This window comes from Epinephelus moara, chromosome 9, assembly GCF_006386435.1.
Source record: "Epinephelus moara isolate mb chromosome 9, YSFRI_EMoa_1.0, whole genome shotgun sequence".
Lineage (NCBI taxonomy): Eukaryota > Metazoa > Chordata > Actinopteri > Perciformes > Serranidae > Epinephelus > Epinephelus moara.
In genome coordinates this window covers 12,007,732-12,026,885 of record NC_065514.1, presented here as the reverse complement: position 1 = coordinate 12,026,885, position 19,154 = coordinate 12,007,732, and the positions used below count along the sequence as shown (strand labels likewise).

The following is a 19,154-nucleotide window of genomic DNA, read 5'->3' as shown; positions in this document are numbered from 1 at the left end:
CTGGGATGAACTGGAGGCTGTTACAGCAGCAAACTAATGTTCATGGTTTCAGAATGACATGTTCAAAGACGTATGGATGTCTCAACAGAATTTATGTTCTGTATGTAACTTTACATCGTGGTATAGAATTTTTTCAGAAACTATACTGAGAAACCCTTCATAGACGATGTAACTAAATGTGACGATTTTATTGTTTTTGGTCAATCTGCTGAGGTCTGTTACAGCTAGCGGAGTCACAGCTGTGTAGAGAAAGAAAAAATCCTTGACAACAAATCTTATCTCACGGTATTTATTGTCACACAGCCCAGCCCAGTCTCCAGTGCACATTTAGTCAACGTATAAGTACATGAAGTGACCATACAGCGATGAAATGTTTTAGATTTTCACAGCAGTCTCTTCAGGCTGACCATCTCCTGGCTCATCTGGCATGTGACCCCTCTGATGTTTCCTGAAGTCGCTGCAGTGTATGAATCCCTCCCCGCAGACTTTGCAGCAGTATAGCTTTTCTCCTGTGTGAACGCGTCTGTGCAGCTTGAGGCTGTTGGCCTGAGTGAACCTCTTGCCGCAGATGTTGCAGCCATACATTTTCTCCCCCGAGTGAATCATCATGTGTAACTTGAGATTGCTGGGGTTGCTGAACTTTTTATCGCAGTGGTCGCAGGCGTAAGGTTTCATCCCCGTGTGGATGCTCATGTGATATTTGAGATTGACCGTGCGGCGGAATTTTTTGCCGCACACATTGCAGACCGGCTGCTGACCGGGCTTCTTCCCCGTGTGGATCCTCAGGTGGTTCTGAAGCGCGCTAGCGTGGCCGCAGCGTTTGCCGCAGGTCTCGCAGACGAAGGGCTTCTCTCCTGTGTGGGTCAGCATGTGGTGCTTCAGAGCGCTCTGGTGACTACAACCTTTACCGCAAACCTCGCAGCAGAACGGCTTCTCTCCTGTGTGTTTGCTCAGGTGATTTTTGAGGACGCTCAAGTCGCTGCACCCGAGGCCGAGCACGTCGCAGCAGTTTTCCTTTTGCATGTGAGTCACCCGATGAGTGGCCAAGGACAAGGACGAGAAGAAGCTCTCACCGCACATTTCACATACAAAATCTCTGTCTCCTGAATGTAGGTTCTCGTGAACGGCCAAACTCTGTCTGCATTCAAAGGTCTCCGGACAAAGTGAGCAAACAAACGTCTTTTTCAAAGCACAACACCTGTGTCTCTGAAGCGCCAGCAGCCCGGTGAAGTGATTCTCACACAGCGCGCACGTATGTGTGCTCGGCTTCTTCATTCTGTGATTACGCATGTGTCTCTCGAAGGTATTCTTGTAAGCAAACTCTGTCCCACAGTCGGAGCATTTGTAAAGCTTCTCCCCGGTGTGACGTCTTGAATGTGCGATGAGCCCTCGCTGTCCTGAAAACCGTTTCCCACACTCAGAGCACAGGTGAGGTTTGGAGTGAGTCAGATAGTGTCTGTCCATCATACACTTCAGAGTGAATGATTTGTCACAACAAGGACATTTCAGCGGCTCGGTGGTCTTCTTCTTTTTAACTTTGGACGTGGGGGCTGAAGTGCCTGTATCCACCTGGACGCCATTTTCCTCACCTACACTGGAGGCCAGTTCCGTAGTCAAAGCTTCAGCATCAGACAGGGACCCAGAGTTACTCTCATGTGTGGCTGCAACAGCTGAAACAAAAAAGCTCCATTAGGGGACTTGAAACAAAGTGGGAGGTACACAGCTAACACAGAGAAACACATACAGGTTTTTTTTTTACTCATAAAGCAAAACTAGTTTGTAAGACAGGAAACAAAAAAGGTTTTATCTCTGCAATCACTTGCAAGTTCTTTACTAACTTACACATTTTAATCTAAAGAATAAGGATGAGCCAGTACACCATTATCTGTTTAACCCACTACATTATCTGTCTCTCTCTCTCTGTCTGAACTATCTGTACTCTGAATGGGTGGGTCTTAAACCAGAAGTGAGTGGGACCTAACCAGAAGTTGTTTTAAGCCTGGAACTGATATGGATTGATAAAAAGTTGTCATATTTATTCTTTCTTAAAAAATCTATTATTTTTGAGCTTCAGATCATTTTTGATCAAAAGAGTAGGAGAGCTATTTACAAGACACAATTTACTAGAATGATACTCGTGCTCGTAAAAAGTACATCATCCATATCAGATACTTGTGTCATCCAATAATTCGGCTCAACCCTGGTAAAAAATTATAGAAGACTCTTTTTTAAGGTAAGTGTGACTTTAAGGAGATCAGGTAGATAGATCGCTGTAACAGATAATATTTAGTGTTAAGGGAGTCTGTTCTGAATTCAGCAGGACTGCATTTTTTCAGTAAGCACCCTGGACTTGGAAAAAGTTGCAAGATAAACCCCATTTGAAAATACTGCCAGAATATTAGGCATTTAAACACCAAATTCAAAACATGTCTTATCAAAAAAATGTGGCTGTTTTAGGGGCTGTACACATGCTGCGTTTTTTGCACCCTCTAACCAATTGTTTTTAATGTAGATGTGCGACAAGTGTGCTCAAATGCCAGAGCAATACTAGAGTGGCATGCACACACGTTCCTGAACGCCTTTTTTTTAGGGTGTGATGGCTGCAACCTGAGATATACTGAGTTTTGGAAAGCAACAGCACCGCAGGTCACGTGACGGGGGACAACTAATCACAGCCGACAGATATCTTTCCCCAAATTTTACTTATCTACTTATCGTGTTATGTGTGAATGTTGTAAAATAATTAGATGTGTTAACAACTCTACACTGCCATTTTGTCCAGGTCTCTTTTGTAATTTTTTTTTCCCAGGGACTTCCTGGGAAAAAAAAGAACTTTTTCCTCACACAAACAAGAAGTATCTGTTCTGCTGGTGTGTAAAGAGGCATTACTCACAAGGTTTGATCACTGAGTCTGTGTCACTTGCTGCTGCTGCTGCTGCTGCTCGTTCTTCAGGATGTCGCTGCTCTGAAAAACAAAATATCACCTTCAGTGAATCTGTCATTAAGGGACTAAAGTTTGTCCAATCAGAAATATTATTACACAGGAAATGTATCCTGTTAACTAATCCAGCATATCTCCACCATGGAAATTAGTCAGAGGATTAAAGATTCTTTTACGAGCAACATCATTATTACCATTCCATCAGATATGTAAATCATATTCAGCAGGCGGCTGAATACCTCTGTGGTATATGTGGTCATCACCCCTCGTCGTTGCTGGTTTGGGTCTTCTCTTGTTTTTTTTTCTTTTCTGAGGAGTAATCCTGGATGCTGATTCTGTAACTTAACAACGACAACAACAAAGCTTGTTTAATATACATAAAAATGCCAGAATATGAGCAGAAAATCTTCTCAACAGTCACTAAAGACATTAACTGCCTTACGCTGTTTGGGCTCGGCCACCTGCCCTGCTGCTGGGTTCATGTTCGTCTGTGTCACCTCGTCGTTCAGCCCGGCCCTCTGCTTTCCCTCTGCAGCAGGGCCGTCCTCAGCTTCACACAGGGACACTTTCAACATCATCAGCACTTTGTCTACAGCACTTCTGGTCAAAGCTTCCATGAGGGATGCAAACTGGTTCTGTAAAGTCGTGGGTAAGAAATGAAGAGCAACAAGAGTGGTTAGTTTTACATTAATCAGTCTCATGAAATCATGTAAGGTACACTTCCAGTGAAATGTAATATTCAATTGTTGAATAACCAAAAATGTGTCTGCTCAATTATAACAAACTTTTTTAGAATAGGGTCTCCAGCTTCTCAAATGTAAGAATATAGTGCTTCTCTCAGTTTTATATCACTGTTAATGAAATGACCAATGAATGGACAAAATATCAATCTGAATACATCATTTTGCATTCTGGGAACTTCACATCTTGCACAATTTTCAGACATTGTGTAGACTTAACAATTATTCTATTGATCCTAAAAATAATAAACGCAACACCCTTTACTCCTCTCAAATCAGATTTATATAATATAAATCCAATATAGAATCAGATGGTTTTGAGCAGTGGTGGAATGTAACTAAGTCCATTTCCTCAAGTACTTGCATACAAATTTAAAGGTACTTTTACTTTATTATTACTTTTTTTATTATGTGTTTTCATTTCATGCCACTTCATACTTCTACTCTACCATAAGGCAGAGGTAAATAATATTGTTTTTACTCCACAACAAGGCACATACATGGCAAAAGTACAAAAACACATTTAAGATCTGGGGCTAAAGATTTAGTTCGTTTTTGACTGGATAATTATACAGCTTGAATGTGTTCAATGGAGCTGCAACTAACAATCATTTTCAATGTTGATTCATTTGTCTATCATTATTTAAATTTATTGATTGGTTGTTTGGTCTATAAAATGTCAGGAAATTTAAAATTGCGTCCTTAAATGTCTTGTTTTGTCCACAACCCACATGTATTCAGTTTAGGGACTGTTCATTACTTATGAGGGGGGAGGTGGTGTAAAGAGAGATATTTTTTTGTGGCTCAGGGGAGGAGCATGGAAATTTAAATGCTGTATTTTGTATTTTACAGGGTTCCTACACATTTGGAATTTCAAAATTCCATACTTTTCCATACCCTAATTTCCAGACTCTGCGTTGTTGTTTTTTTCTTCAGAGAATATGAAGACATCTCTTCTTAATAGGCGATTGTAGCCAAGTACCATAATGGCATGCAAATAAAAACTCAGGTAAGTTCAATGTCTGGGCTGAGGCAAAAAGGTTGGGACTCTGGGTGCAAGCGATGCAGTAACGAGATGTCGGTGGGTTTTTTTCTTTCACGTGGCTTAGAATCGCCTTCTCCCCCATGTTGGCGATGTCAAAGGATTTCACACAAAGCTTGCATCTAGCTCTGTGTGTGAATTGGGAATCCTTGGCCAAGCAGTATTTATATACGGTATTGTCAAGCCATCCATCCAAAAACTTGCATCTACCCACCTTGAACCACGTGAAACTCGTCTTCTTGTCGAAGGTGCAGTGTTGGAGTGAAACTTGATACCTAGGGGGCTGGAGGAGGGTCATGGGGCAGCGGACTGGACATACCACTTGTCAATCAGGTAAAAGGGGTGGTATGTTTTATGAGACGTTTGTTCTCACACAAACTGTGCTTGGCCCGGCATAAAACACGATCCGGATTGATTAAATTATTTTTGGAAATATCTAATTTTCTATTTTAGAAAACAGTATTTTAGAACAGTGGTAATAGTCTGGAAACATAAATATGTTATGTTCTTTATTTTTCATTTTCCATACTTTTTAGTACCTGGAAATTGATCAAATTTATTTCCATACTTTCCATACTTGCATAGGAACCCTGATTTTAACACATATTTTTAAAGAAAAAATCGCCATAAATTACATCATTTATCATAGCCACGAACCGGGAAGACAGAAATTATAGTTGGATTATCAGATTTCCCAAGGTCTTTGGAAACATCATGGGCGACAAATGCTTCTGTCAGAAAAAAAAAAACAAAAAAAACGAACAAACAAAAAAAATCTGTTCTTAAAATAGTGATAATTCATTGTTATCACTTTTTTCTACATCTCATTTCAAATTTGGCCAAAAATAAACCTTTTCAATGAACTTACCAGCATGCACGACAAGAGTGAGAAACCAAGGCTATTATTCAACTCCAGGATTCTGAGTTTGTTTTAAAAATCTGTTAACTAATTTATGGTGGAGAGAGGGTTATGTATTTTCTGCCAGTCAGTCAGGGAGGCTCAAGATGAAAATATTCGTAGTTTCAGGGAGTGTCCCAAAAAAGAAAAAAAATAAATAAATAAAATAAGTCATACCCCAGCCAACACCTCCTCTTATAAGTAAAGAACACCCCCTGATGGTCATAGTAGTAAAGAAACCAGAAAATATTAACATTTAAGAAGCTAAAATCAGAGAATTTTGAGTTTTCTCTTAAATTATTACTCAAATCAATTAATCAATATTCAGATTGGCGATGGCGTCCTCTCCATGGCAACGACCGATGAGGCTCATGGGTAGTGAAGTTTTTAATGCCGTTAGTTATTGTAACTATCCATAACCAAAACCTGTGACACAAGTTAAACCTAATGAGGCTGTTCTCAGCAACTGCACACAACTGCTAACTAGCGTCCTGTCTGTCTACTCTCATGTAACGTCTGACACCAGTGAGTGTCTCTGTGTGTTAGTTACCGTTATAACTTTGTTAAACAGGTGTCTCTCCCCCTGTGGAGTCACCTCGCTCTCCTCCTCCTCCTCTTCCTCCTCCTCCTCGCTCTTCGTTAGCGGAGCAGAACGCTGCTGAGCGGCCATGACGTTAGCCGAGCGCTTCTCCAAAAGTCTGCCGAGCTCCGTCACCGCCGCCTCCACCACAGTCTCCATCACAGCAGATATCTGACGCTCAAAAGTCTCCAGGCTGAACATGTCTGTGAATAACGTGACGGCCCAGTTTATATTTTCATACTGTGTCAAAGTGTAGAGCCTTGTTTCTGCACTGAGCAAGTTGGAAACCTGTGTTTTTGTTCCGCTTTATTCTTCTTCTTCGTGTGCTTTACGGCAGAGTCGTTGCATTTTGGGAGGACTTCTGCCATCTAGTGGGGATAAGGTGGTACAGCATCATTACAACAGATCTTTTTTTGTTGCGTTTTGGCTGCTGCTCCCTTAAAATCTGATTTTCATTAAAATAATAATAATAATAACAATAATAATTCGTCTTTAATTGTTTAAAAAGCACTTTGGGGTTACTTTTTTGGATTCAAATCCTGTCTAGGTCCTTAAATATGTACTTTGACTATACTTCTTTCCCTTTTTATGCTCCCATTTGTTTGTGCAAATCTTGGAGCTTACCACAAATCACATTTGTGGGAGCACATTTCTATAAACATAAATTCTGAATATATTTTTATTTATTTGTGTAAATATGTTTTTTGTTTGTTTGTTTGTTTATAAGTTTTTCCAGGAGTTCAGTATGCAGTTATGATGGTGTGAACACAGCGAACAGACAACACTCTCTAACCATGAAAGTCTTACTGTAATATAGCTATTATCAGAACTGATGTGTATATTTGTGTGCTGTTGTAGTTCTTCACTGTAACCACTGGAGGGCAGTCATTCATGATTCTGAACACACCCAGGACAACCATCAACACAATTGCATCCCATCAATCCTGGTAAAACAAAACAAACTAACAAAAATCTGTTACAGAGGGGTTTCTGCACCACTGTGTATGGTATTAGATAGATAAAGCATCTTACATCTATCAATCTATCAATCAATCAATCAATTTATTTGTCACATGAAATCAAATAATGTACAGTTCCAGTGAAATGTCCCGTCAGCTTGTGCACTAAAAAGAGTGTAATAATAAATATTATGTGTATGATTGGAGTGGAGATGGGCAGGGGTGAACCACCAGGAGAGGCAAATCAAACCATGACCACTGCTATTTGCACATTTTGCAATGACAGCCATAAAACCCCTTGAACCCCCTGACAGGCACTATGCAGTGCACCAAAAACCTCTTCAGTGGGGTCCCTTTTAGCTACCATATAACATTTAATAGCTCAGATATTCAGATTTGTGTGTGCATGGTGTATTTATTTATTTATTTGTTTAGTTATTTATTAACAAATGATTATGACATTTGATCAACCACAGTTGATTGAATGCATTTTATGGGGACATGAGATTCTTTGCCTGGGGTCCCCTAGAGTCTATGATTGACACTGGGGTTAGGCGCAGCCTTGGGCAGTGTCCTCATTTGTATTCTTGCAGCCGTACAGTAGAAGCTCCTCCTGAGCCAGTCAGTGCTGGCCTGGTGTATCCAATACCTTCGTCCCAACCTCAGCAGGGAGAGAAGACAGCTATCAAGGTGGTTAGAATCCTAAATGATTCTCGTAGCCTTATTCTTGCAGCGCCTGGCGTAAATATCCTTTAGACAGGGTAGAGCACTGTCTACTGTTTGTTCACCCAAACTTGCAGTCCTGTTTGGTGCTTCTTCCGTACCAGGTTGTGATGTTACCCATCAGGGCACTCTCGATCATGCAGGAGTAGAAATCCCTCATTAGTTGAGGAAATACCCGCGATTGCCTCAAAGTCTCTGAGGTGAAACAGTCTCTGCCTTGCTTTTATCACCTCTCAGTCAATATGAGGCACCCAGATCAGGCCCTGAGTGATGTGGATACCAAGGTACTTGAAACTGTCCACCCTTTCCATGAGGATCTGTTGATATTAAGGAGGGTGTTGTTCCCTCACTGCTTCTTCCTATAGTCCACCCCATCTTCTTAATCTTACTGATGTTCAAGACTAGGTTGTTGTCCTGACAGCAGTAGGTCAGGTCCCCTACTTCCTTCAAGTAGTCCTTGTCTGTGTCAGGCCCACCACACCTGTGTTGTCAGCAAACTCTTCACAGTCGTGTGTGTACAGGAAGCACAGCAAGGGGCCCAATACGCAGCCCTGGGGTGCTATATTGTTAAGGATGGGGGTGGAAGAGGTGTGTCTGCCCACTCTCACCACCACTATCCGTCAGGAAGTCAAGGATCCACATTGACATTGAGGTGTTTAATAGGAAAAATAATTGTAGTCCTTGTACATAAACCATCCTTAAATGATACCAAACACAGAATCCCTAATACAACAATTCCTCTTTTACCTATGTCAGACCGTCCTTAACTGATACTGATATTAGGCTCAATGACCATTTGAGATCTCGTAACCAGATCTCCTGCCATTACACACCCAAACAGGCTCCGCTCTCCTCTCTATCACTGCTCACTGTACTTTTCCTTCCCGAGACGTCACCACAGATCATTCGCATGGTATTCACCTCATGAAAAAATGTTGCATGTTGACCAGACTCCTGTTCCTGCTGAACTGAGCCAGTGTGTTTGATTGAACTGCTGTCAGCTCAGAAGGCACAAGAGGAAGGCCAGATGTTTCAGTGGAGTAATGTCAAGACGGCGGTCAAGACAGTCCACATGTGGCTCTCTGGCGATTCCGTTCAAAGCCGATGAGACAAGTGTCAAATTCTGCAAATAAAACAAAACATGGCAGGAATTTCATCTCCATGCAAAACACATTTCCTCTATTGTAATCACTCGCAGGCAACCAAACATCAAACAGTCTTTATATTTCTAATTGACTTTTTTTTAATATTATGATGTTATCTGTTAACATCAGCCCTACGGAGAAGCAACCACAATTTCAGCATTGAATATAATCTTCCCATTGTTAGAAGAAATTTAATTTATTTTTTCAGCGATGAGTTCAGCTGGCAACATCGCAAATTGTCAATCATTTTGCACAACACAGGGAGAGAAGTTACACAACCTCAGATAAACATCTGACAAACATGCAGGTGCAAAGTCCCTCCTTCTCCAAGAACATAATCGCTGCATATTGCCAATACAGGCAGACAGGGGAAAGGAAGGAGCCTTTCAGATGGCACAGATAGTTTATGAGTCTTTTTTTTTGGTGCTTTAAGACTCATCACAGGGATTCCCAACCTTTTTGCTCCCTTTATCCACACCAACCCATCATGCTCCAGATGTGTTCATTTGAATTTAACTGGATGTCATCCAACACTAGTTTTATAAAAGTCAATATCATTACAATGCTTTTTTGAACAAGAAATATACTGTAGATCTTGGAACTGTCAGAAGTAAGGCTTGGTGTTGGTTTTCTTTTTGGAGGTTTGTTCCACTTTGCATCTGTCCCACCCAGTCGCCAGTTTAAATTTTGGCATTATGTATTTCTTCAAACCACAGATAGGCTACATAATAGCACAAAAATACTAAAGGGATAGTGCACCCAAAAATGAAAATTCAGCCATTATCTACTCACCCATATGCCAATGGAGGCTCAGGTGAAGTTTTAGAGTCCTCACATCCCTTGCGGAGATCCAAGGGGAGAGGGGGTAGCGACACAACTCCACCTAATGGAGGCTTACGGCACCCCAGATTCAAACGTCCAAAAACACATAATTGAAACCACAAAAGCGCGCACACGTGAGTGCAGTCCACAGAGTGGCAGTTAGAGCTACAGGCTACAATGAGGCTAAAAACAGAGTTAAAATGACATTTTTCCAAACAACTTTTTATGTCAGGGCTTCAGGACACTTGTATCACTACGGACGAGCAGTATGGAGATATTTTGTGGTTTCAATAATGTGTTTTTGGACGTTTGAATCTGGGGCGCCGTAAGCCTCCATTAGGTGGAGTTGTGTTGCTACCCCCTCTCCCCTTGGATCTCCGCAAGTGTTGTGAGGACTCTAAAACTTCACCTGAGCCTCCTTTGGCATATGGGTGAGTAGATATGGCTGAATTTTCATTTTTGGGTGCACTATCCCTTTAACATATCTGTTCAAACTTTATATTTCTTTACATTTCAACAATGCTGTGGTTAATGTGTAGTTATGTTTGGATACCAAAACCATTTAGGAAAAGCTAATTTATTGGCTTAAAATACTAGGTTTTGGTGGCACAATACCCGCTGGAAATGCAGTGATGTCTCGATATGAATATTTTCCTACCCCTGGTGGAAAACCAGTGACTGATCACTAAAAAAAATTTAATTTGGTGGCTAAAAAGCCACTGGTCTGTTTTAAAATAAACGCAATCCGTTGGTACAACACTGTAAATTGACCTCTTTTTCCTGCTTTACATGTACAGAAAGCGAACACTGGCCTCCCAGGTGAAAGCCAGTGGTCATACAGACGTGAAAGGACAGGTCTTTTGTCCGGGTCTGATGCCCGAAGTCACTGACCAAGTGGTGGTTTTTGACGACTTCGCAGTGAGACTGGGTTGTTACTGTTGAGTTTTTCAAATGTATTTTTTGTCGCTTTGAACACCACAAGCCGAGTGTTATCTCGTTCCATTATTCTGGAGAGAAGTCAGATATCTCTACGGCCGATATCTCCAACACTCAGCAACTCACACCAAAACAATCTAGACTGATAAACTACACTACACATAAGAGGAAAATTATGTATTTTTGATTTTGGGATGAACTGTCCCTTTAAAGAAAGTGTTCGTCCATTTCTCAATAATGTCAGATTTCCCAACCCTGTCTTTGGCGCTCAGCCCAGTCTCTAAAAACACCTCATAAATATAAAGCTTCAGTTTTCAAAAATGCACAGTCATGTCTTAAAACAGCTGGGCACTGTAGTTTTTAGCAAACGTTACTCAAACAGGAGTAAACAGTGTGTTTTGTGGGGACTATTTTCAGCTGTGGATTAATACACATTTGAAAATATATACTGGAGCAGCAAGAGGCTGACTGTGGGATTGAGCCAAAATAAACTACAACGTGCGTGATCATATTAATGACGGAACATGTTACCCAGTGCAACAGTTTGGCTCATGGGTGTGTTTTAATAGTTTTTGGACAACAGTGGAGCTCTAAGGCACACAGGAATGTCAATTAAGAAAACTGTCAAGTAAAGAAAAATTATCACTTACACATTTTTTTTAGTATTTTGTGTAAGATGCTCCCTCTAAATATGCTGCATTAAATATACACCATCAGACTTTTTTGTCAGACATCCCCATCATCTCTGTGCAAGTGAAGAACTTAGCCACTGTGAACAAACTGCTAAGACTCCCTGTTCAGCAGACGACTAAGCTCTGCACCTGATCAGAAACAGCAGATACACACGACACCACACAAACACTAATCCAGTGATCTTGCCTCAGAAGAGTTCAGTTATCCGCAGACTGGCAGCTTGTTGAACTCCTCTCGTGGAAATGTGTAAAACACAGAGCGGGCAGAAGAAGAAGTGTCAAATACAGGTACGTATCCTCCTCCAGCTCCAGAAGCAGCAGCAGACACCATAGCAGTGTAGTAATCCCTGGCAATGTGATTTTTACTTTCTGTCCCAAATCATCATGCCAGAGACCCACACAGCCACAGCAAAGACACCACAACGTCCTCCAGGAAAGACTCACAGCTCTGCCCTCCTCCCGTCATCTCTCCGTCTCCTTTCTCCTGCTACTTTTTCTCTCACGTTCCAGTCTCGCTGGTCCTCCCTCCCCCACTCTCCCCTCTCAGGCTCCCATGCTCGGTTTAACTTTGGGTATTTCCCTCATTAACTGCTACGCCTATATCAGGAGCTCCGGAGAGGCCCGAGGAAGTCTGGCTCTGAAATAAAATGACAGCGTGCTCCTCTGATAGTAACTAATGATGATCACCCCCCTCGCTCTGCTGGGTGGGCAAGTCTCATGGCAGGTGTGAGGGCACTCACAGATTGGACCAAATGAGAGAAAACTTTCTGTCTCCATCTGGTGTCTCTTGTTGTCTTTACCACTGCCATGTTTACTACTTTAAAACAGGAGGGTTTTGAGTATCTAATATTCACATCAAATTGGCTTGAAAGGTGAGTGCGAGAAGTCTGTAGCTTGCAAGCAGCTGCCACCACAGATACAAATGGTGTAGGTTGGTCAGGCTGCATCATGCTTTCAATATATTTCCCATCCTAATTGTGTTACTTTCCAACTTCTACCTAAGTTTTTCATTCCTTACCAACAACTTTCTTTTGTTGGGGAACAGGCTGTTCTCATGCACTGTTTATGAAAAGTACACCAGAATTCCTATATAACCCACGTAATCATGAGCCAGTAATTCCTATATAACCCACGTGAGCCAGAAATTTGTTTACAACCCAAGCCATTCGGAAGGCTGTGATCACGTGACCAATGTGTTGACGGGAGTTAAGAAGACAGTAGTATAAAGAATGAAGTCTACGTAAGGAGGGAGGCTGGGGAGGTGACTGGGTCAAACAAACACATGACCTTCCCAGCAGGAGACTGATTTACGAGTCCCGTGTGAAACCAAGTGAACTTTGACTTACTTTAAGGTACGTCTTCTTCTCTTTTCACTTAACTTTACGCTAAGTACATAACGCAACGATGCCAAACCATTTTTCTTTTCCTAAACTTAAACTACACAATTTTATTTTTTCTAAACGTAATCTACATAACCTACATAATTGTAGCTTCCCAACGTGGCCTACGTAACTTTCCTAAACCTAACCTACAAAACTATACTTTCCTAAACGTAAACTATATAACTTCATTTTCCCAAACGTAACCTGTGTAACTTTACTTTCCCAAATGTAACCTACGTAACTTCACATTCCCAAACATAACCTACGTAACTTTACTTTCCCAAATATAACCTACGTAACTTTCCTAAACCTAACCTACGAAACTTTACTTTCCTAAACTTAACCTATGTAACTTCATTTTCCCAAACATAACCTGTGTAACTTTACTTTCCCAAATGTAACCTACGTAACTTTACATTCCCAAACGTAACCTACGTAACTTTACTTTCCTAAATCTAACCAACATAACCTACATAGCTTTACTTTCCCAATTGTAACCTATGTAACTTTACTTTCCTAAACCTAACCTACATAACCTACATAGCTTTACTTTCCCAAATGTAACCTACGTAACTTTACTTCCTAAACCTAACCTACATAACTTTACTTTCCTAAACCTAACCTACATAACCTATATAACTTTACTTTCCCAAAAGTAACCTACGTAACTTTCTTTTCCCAAATGCAACCTACGTAAGTTTCCTCTACACTTACCTACATAACTTTACTTTCCCAAACATAACCTGTGTAACTTTATCTCCCTAAATGTGACCTACGTAACTTCACATTCCCAAACGTAACCTACGTAACTTTACTTTCCCAAATATAACCTACGTAACTTTCCTAAACTTAACCTATGTATCTTCATTTTCCCAAACATAACCTGTGTAACTTTACTTTCCCAAACATAACCTACGTAACTTTACATTCCCAAACGTAACCTACGTAACTTTACTTTCCTAAATCTAACCAACATAACCTACATAGCTTTACTTTCCCAATTGTAACCTATGCAACTTTACTTTCCTAAACCTAACCTACATAACTTTACATTCCCAAACGTAACCTACGTAACTTTACTTTCCCAAACATAACCTACATAACTTTACATTCCCAAACGTAACCTACGTAACTTTACTTTCCTAAACCTAACCTACGTAACTTTCCCAAATATAACCTACGTAACTTTCCTAAACCTAACCTACGTAACTTTCCCAAATATAACCTACGTAACTTTCCTAAACCTAACCTACGTAACTTTACTTTCCTAAACCTAACCTACATAACCTACATAGCTTTACTTTCCCAAATGTAACCTACGTAACTTTACTTCCTAAACCTAACCTACATAACTTTACTTTCCTAAACCTAACCTACATAACCTATATAACTTTACTTTCCCAAATGTAACCTACGTAACTTTCTTTTCCCAAATGCAACCTACGTAAGTTTCCTCTACACTTACCTACATAACTTTACTTTCCCAAACATAACCTGTGTAACTTTATCTCCCTAAATGTGACCTACGTAACTTTACTTTCCCAAATGTAACCTACGTAACTTTCCTAAACCTAACCTACATAACTTAACTTTCCTAATCCTAACCTACATAACTTTACTTTCCCAAGTTGAACCTATGTAACTTTACTTTCCTAAACTTAACCTAAGTAACTTTACTTTCCTAAGCCTTACCTTCCTAACTCTATGTTAAGTACATAACTGTATGTTATGTAAGTTACATGACTTCTTTATTTGCCTAAACCTAACCTTTGTAACTTCACATTAAGTACTGAACTTTACATTAGTACATAACATGATGACTTTATTTGCCTAATCCTAACCTACATAACTTTACATTAAGTACATAACTTTAAGTTAAATACGTAATGTGACAACACCCAACCACACCAATCGTAGGGATGCTAATTTGTTAGATATCATACGAACAGTTGTATGTGCATTTTTACAAGGTGTGAACCATTGTATAATATGTGGTAGGGAAACATGCTTTAGGACTGAGGGTGCTAGGAGCAGATTTTTCCGCTAAACAGTGTGGAATAAATACAGGGCCAAGGCCATTTTCTCTGTATATGCCTGTAAATCTGGTCATGATGAGATATGGTGTGACAGTGAAGAGCAGGGCTGCTCCGGTAAGGACAAACAGAACAAGGTGTATTGTTATGCCAAATCTTACTGCTGCCACATACCAGCAATACTTTCAGAGTTTCATCCAGCCAAATCCATCTGTGCCTCCTCCTGCAGCAAGACGAGAGGCAGTATGACCTGTCAGCGAGGCCCTGGCTCCCATCACAGCTGTTTATTGGTCCCGATGGGGACTCAGTGCAAGGAAACACCACCTAATGAGAGGCAAAGAGGCTACTCCAAGCTGGACTCTGAAGGTAAGAGAAGAACAAATAAAAGCGGAAGAGGAAGATTAGTCAATAACTGCACTACGAGGGCACTTCCATGTAAATGCATATTTCAGTTTGAACCAGTTTTCAACAAACAACCACTTCCATGGTTTAAAAACAAAATTTAGACCACAGACCATTTGCACTGGGATCAATCCAGCCATGATGCAACAATCTGTGACTTAAAATGTGGGTTAGGGGCGTAAAGTCAGCAGGCCAAGTGCCCTTTTCATACCTTGTACCCCCCTTCTTCCAGCTAGAGATGCGGCAATATACCAATTTCAAGGTATACCGTGATATGAAAGTTGGCGGTTATCATACATGAGTACATTTACCCCTCTACGATACTGAGAAAGAAATGCAACTGGACATTGAATCTCCCCTTTATTTTAGTTATTTTCTGGGGGGAGTCTTTTTAAACATACTTCCATTAACTAAATGGCATAAAGTTTCAATTAAAGTAATAAAACATTTGTTCAACCAACAATAACTCTTCCATTTTCATTCCTTTAAGGGTCATTCTGACTGATAATAATATAAATTCTGTAATACTGTGATATCTTGACACCACACTATTTTCTGAGACGGTTATCATACCATGAAAATCTTAAACTGTTGCAACCCTACTTCTGGCACCTTTGCTCGGACCGCACCCATCTTCAAACTCGGCCTTCATTGTGATCTCAGCCACGCACCTGTAAAGTCTCGTGACTGCACAACCTCGTCTTACTCTGAAGTTGTCGAAATCTGGCGCTTGGGCAATGACTTAGGGCGAAAAAGCTGTCCTTTAATGTCTGAATGATAGCAGCTGGTTGCCATTGTAGTTTAATGGCGCTTGGTGGCGTAAGAGTGAAACGGGGCGGGACACGAACGAAAGTTAAGGCGATGGGGAGTGGTGGTTGATGGGTCCAACAACTTCCACCTGAGAGAGGTTATAAAGCCAAATCTTGTTCTTTCTTGTTGTTGAAGGAAAAAAACAACAATTCGCAGTGTTGTACTGACATAGTGCCTTTATTTTGAAAGAGACTGTATGTAAGTGATAAATTTCCTGTAAAAACAGAAGTGTATTTTGAAAGAAGACAATGCATGTAACAGGCAGAACATCAACAACCAACACACCCAGGATGCTTTGTGTCGTATCTGGACGTGGAAAGTCCATGACCGAACGCTAATATGTGACGAGGTCGGAGTTAGAATGTGTTGGACTGCATCTTGCACTGACACTATTGCGGCGAAAAAAATCTGTCCATAGACAGACAGATATATAGACACCTGGCAAAGTACAGCTTCTGTGGTTGTTCCTACTGCAGCAGGTGTTTCCAGGACCACATTTTGACATGAACACAAACACAAAGATGTGTGTTCATTATGTTATGCTTGGTAAATGTTACTGACATTTCAGGCTCTGTTTACTCGGGTGACAGGTGCGTCAGCCAGTCACAGTCGTCTTATGTGCTGTAAGTTTGCAGGTGGAACTAGTGTGTTTATGAGGAAATAATACAGAGACTAATGGGAACTCATGCATGGTGTTGGGTGGTGTAGTGCTGGTTGCATGCGAGGACATGATGCTGCAGGGCTGATAGTGAACTCTCAGGCTCTAATCACACCATCAGTTTGAGCCTGAGGCTAAATATCAGATCTTTATGTCATCAGCTCAGCCGGCTCACGCTCAGATTATTGTTTGGTCGCTTTCATAAGAAGATGTGAATGCATGATGTAAAGATCATCGAGATAGGGTGCCAGCAGTGAATAAATTACCTCCCATCAGTGATGATTTATGGTTCATGTCTGTGCTTCACAGCTGCCTCTTAAACCTGCCGCTCATCCACTTTCTCATGTCACATAATATGATTTCTATAATAAATCATTAGTTCTTACTCAATCTGTGCGTTAGGAGTTTTAGCACGCAAGCTAGAAGTGAACCCAACGTACTGAGGACTATAACACGATCCTGCTGCATGCTGAGAGGTTAGCGGTGCGTGTGACTGCTGGAGCTTACTTGATGGGAATCACACTACAATAACACGCTCGATCCCGCTCGCTGGGGTTTCAGTTTTTACATGTTTGATCCGCAGAGGCAGGACATACCAAGCGTGATCTTGGCATGTGACCCCCGCCAGCTGTTCAGTCACCGTACCTCTGACCTCCAAACCCCTGAGAGTCGGAGTCAAGTCATGCTTGACTTGGTGGGGCCTGTATGAAAGGTGGAGACCCGGTGACTGAGGGATTGTATCAGAAGCATTAGAGCAACATGGTGGAAGAGCAGGTTGAAATTCCTGGATTGCCACAGCACATGCCACCAGTAATGATACTTTTATTGGGAAAAGTTGAATGGTTACAAGTAGCTCCTTAAATACCTTAAATCATTTTCTTTTATTACCCTCATCAGAAACGATTCAAATGTCTGTTAAAATGACAAAACCATGTCAACTTACTGTATATTCTGGTCCGTCGCCTCGCTCCCGCAGTGACCCAGAGACACTGACTCCCTGCAGCTTTCTGTGTGTATCCTGAATGCCAGGAAGGAGTGGGCTGAGACTGACGCCTTTCTCTCCTTTTATAAATCAGGCTTTATGAGTTGACATAGTGTCGTTTGTGCATTAGGCCGGCCCCGACTCCAAAACAATTCAAAGAGCAGTTTGTTGGTCTGGTCCTCGTTGGCACAAAGCACCTCATTCAGCCGGAGTCTGAGTGTAGGAAGTCATGTTTTGTCCCCCCAATTCTCTCAATCCAATTCACTCCGACAAAGCTTTATTGGCAGGACATTTTGATTTAGAATAAACATGCTGGTAAATAATAATCCATATTAAAAGTACTTCTATGTGGGACGTGGAATTATACTTATACTAATGTAGATATAGTGAGAAACAGTGATCTACTGATTTTTTTGTTTGTTTCTCCACCAGGAGACTCATCCACATCTCACATGGGGGACAATTATTCAAAAACCCAAAACAGGAAGCCAGATTTTTTTTTTTTAAAGTTCCACTAATTGACATTTTTTCATATTAACACTTTATTAACCCTTTGAAACCTGGAGAAACATTCCTTTTCTCGTGCTGCTTTCAGATGCCCTTTTTAAAAGTATTTCAACCTTTGAACCCTGAGCATCATTGGTGCGATATCTTTCAGAAACATGAGAAAATAGGCAATGAGCAACTTGGTAAGAAATGTCCCGCTTATTGCAAAATAATAATAATAATAATGTAATAAAATACATTTAGAAAATTATTTTTAAAAAACTAGGGAAAAAGAAAAACTATATTTTTTATTACATTTTAAATTTATGGAACAGAATTATTATGATTTTTAAGCACATTTTCTTTTTATTTTTTATTTTTGATTTTCTTGTTTGTTTTTAACTTTCTTTCTTTCTTTCTTTCTTTTTTAAACAAATTTTCTTTTTAATTTTCTCTTTTTACTAATTTCTTACTAATTTTTGTTTGTTTGTTTGTTTTAACTTTCTTTTTTGACTAATTTTCTTATTTTAATTTTTCTTTATTTTACTAATTTCTCACTAATTCTTTTGTTTGTTTTTAATTTTCTTCCTTGCTTTTTTTTAAACTAATTTCCTTGTTTTTATTTTCTCTTTTTTCTAATTTCTTACTAATTTTTGTTTGTTTATTCTTAACTTTCATTCTTTTTTTTAACTATCTTTTTATTTTTAATTTTCTTTCTGTTACTAATTTCTTACTAATTTTTTGGAGTAATTTCTTCTTTCGTTGCTCACTGCCTTCTTCTCATGTTTTTAAAAGAAATCAAGAGGTTTGGTCAGGATTCAAATGGTTAAATCAGACTGCACAGTGTGACAGGTGTTCTGAATCAATTCTGCAGCTTTACAGAACTTTTTAGCCTCTTTTGGTTCATAGTTTTGGCTTCACTG

At 40.3% G+C, this 19,154-nt stretch overlaps 1 protein-coding gene across 1 annotated transcript; it reads right to left on the bottom strand.

Annotated features, from left to right (window-relative positions):
* Positions 1-273: 273 nt before the first annotated feature.
* On the bottom strand, positions 274-6,507 carry LOC126395108 (zinc finger protein 883-like). Its single transcript, XM_050052292.1, has 5 exons — positions 6,172-6,507; positions 3,384-3,576; positions 3,181-3,282; positions 2,894-2,965; positions 274-1,670 (listed from the first exon to the last, which is right to left on the bottom strand). Exons 1-5 carry the CDS (start codon positions 6,400-6,402, stop codon positions 376-378), a joined length of 1,893 nt encoding a protein of 630 aa, XP_049908249.1. The 5' UTR covers positions 6,403-6,507; the 3' UTR covers positions 274-375.
* Between the last annotated feature and the right edge of the window lie 12,647 nt (positions 6,508-19,154).

What these genes read in the sequence shown, in the direction of transcription:
- LOC126395108 (XM_050052292.1), bottom strand. Translation starts at nt 6,402, where the DNA reads ATGTTCAGCCTGGAGACTTTTGAGCGTCAGATATCTGCTGTGATGGAG. An exon ending in TGACCACATATACCACAGAG is followed by an intron (nt 2,966 to 3,180) that starts GTATTCAGCCGC and finishes TTTGTTTTTCAG; the next exon opens with AGCAGCGACATCCTGAAGAA. An exon ending in AGACTCAGTGATCAAACCTT is followed by an intron (nt 1,671 to 2,893) that starts GTGAGTAATGCC and finishes TTTTTGTTTCAG; the next exon opens with CTGTTGCAGCCACACATGAG.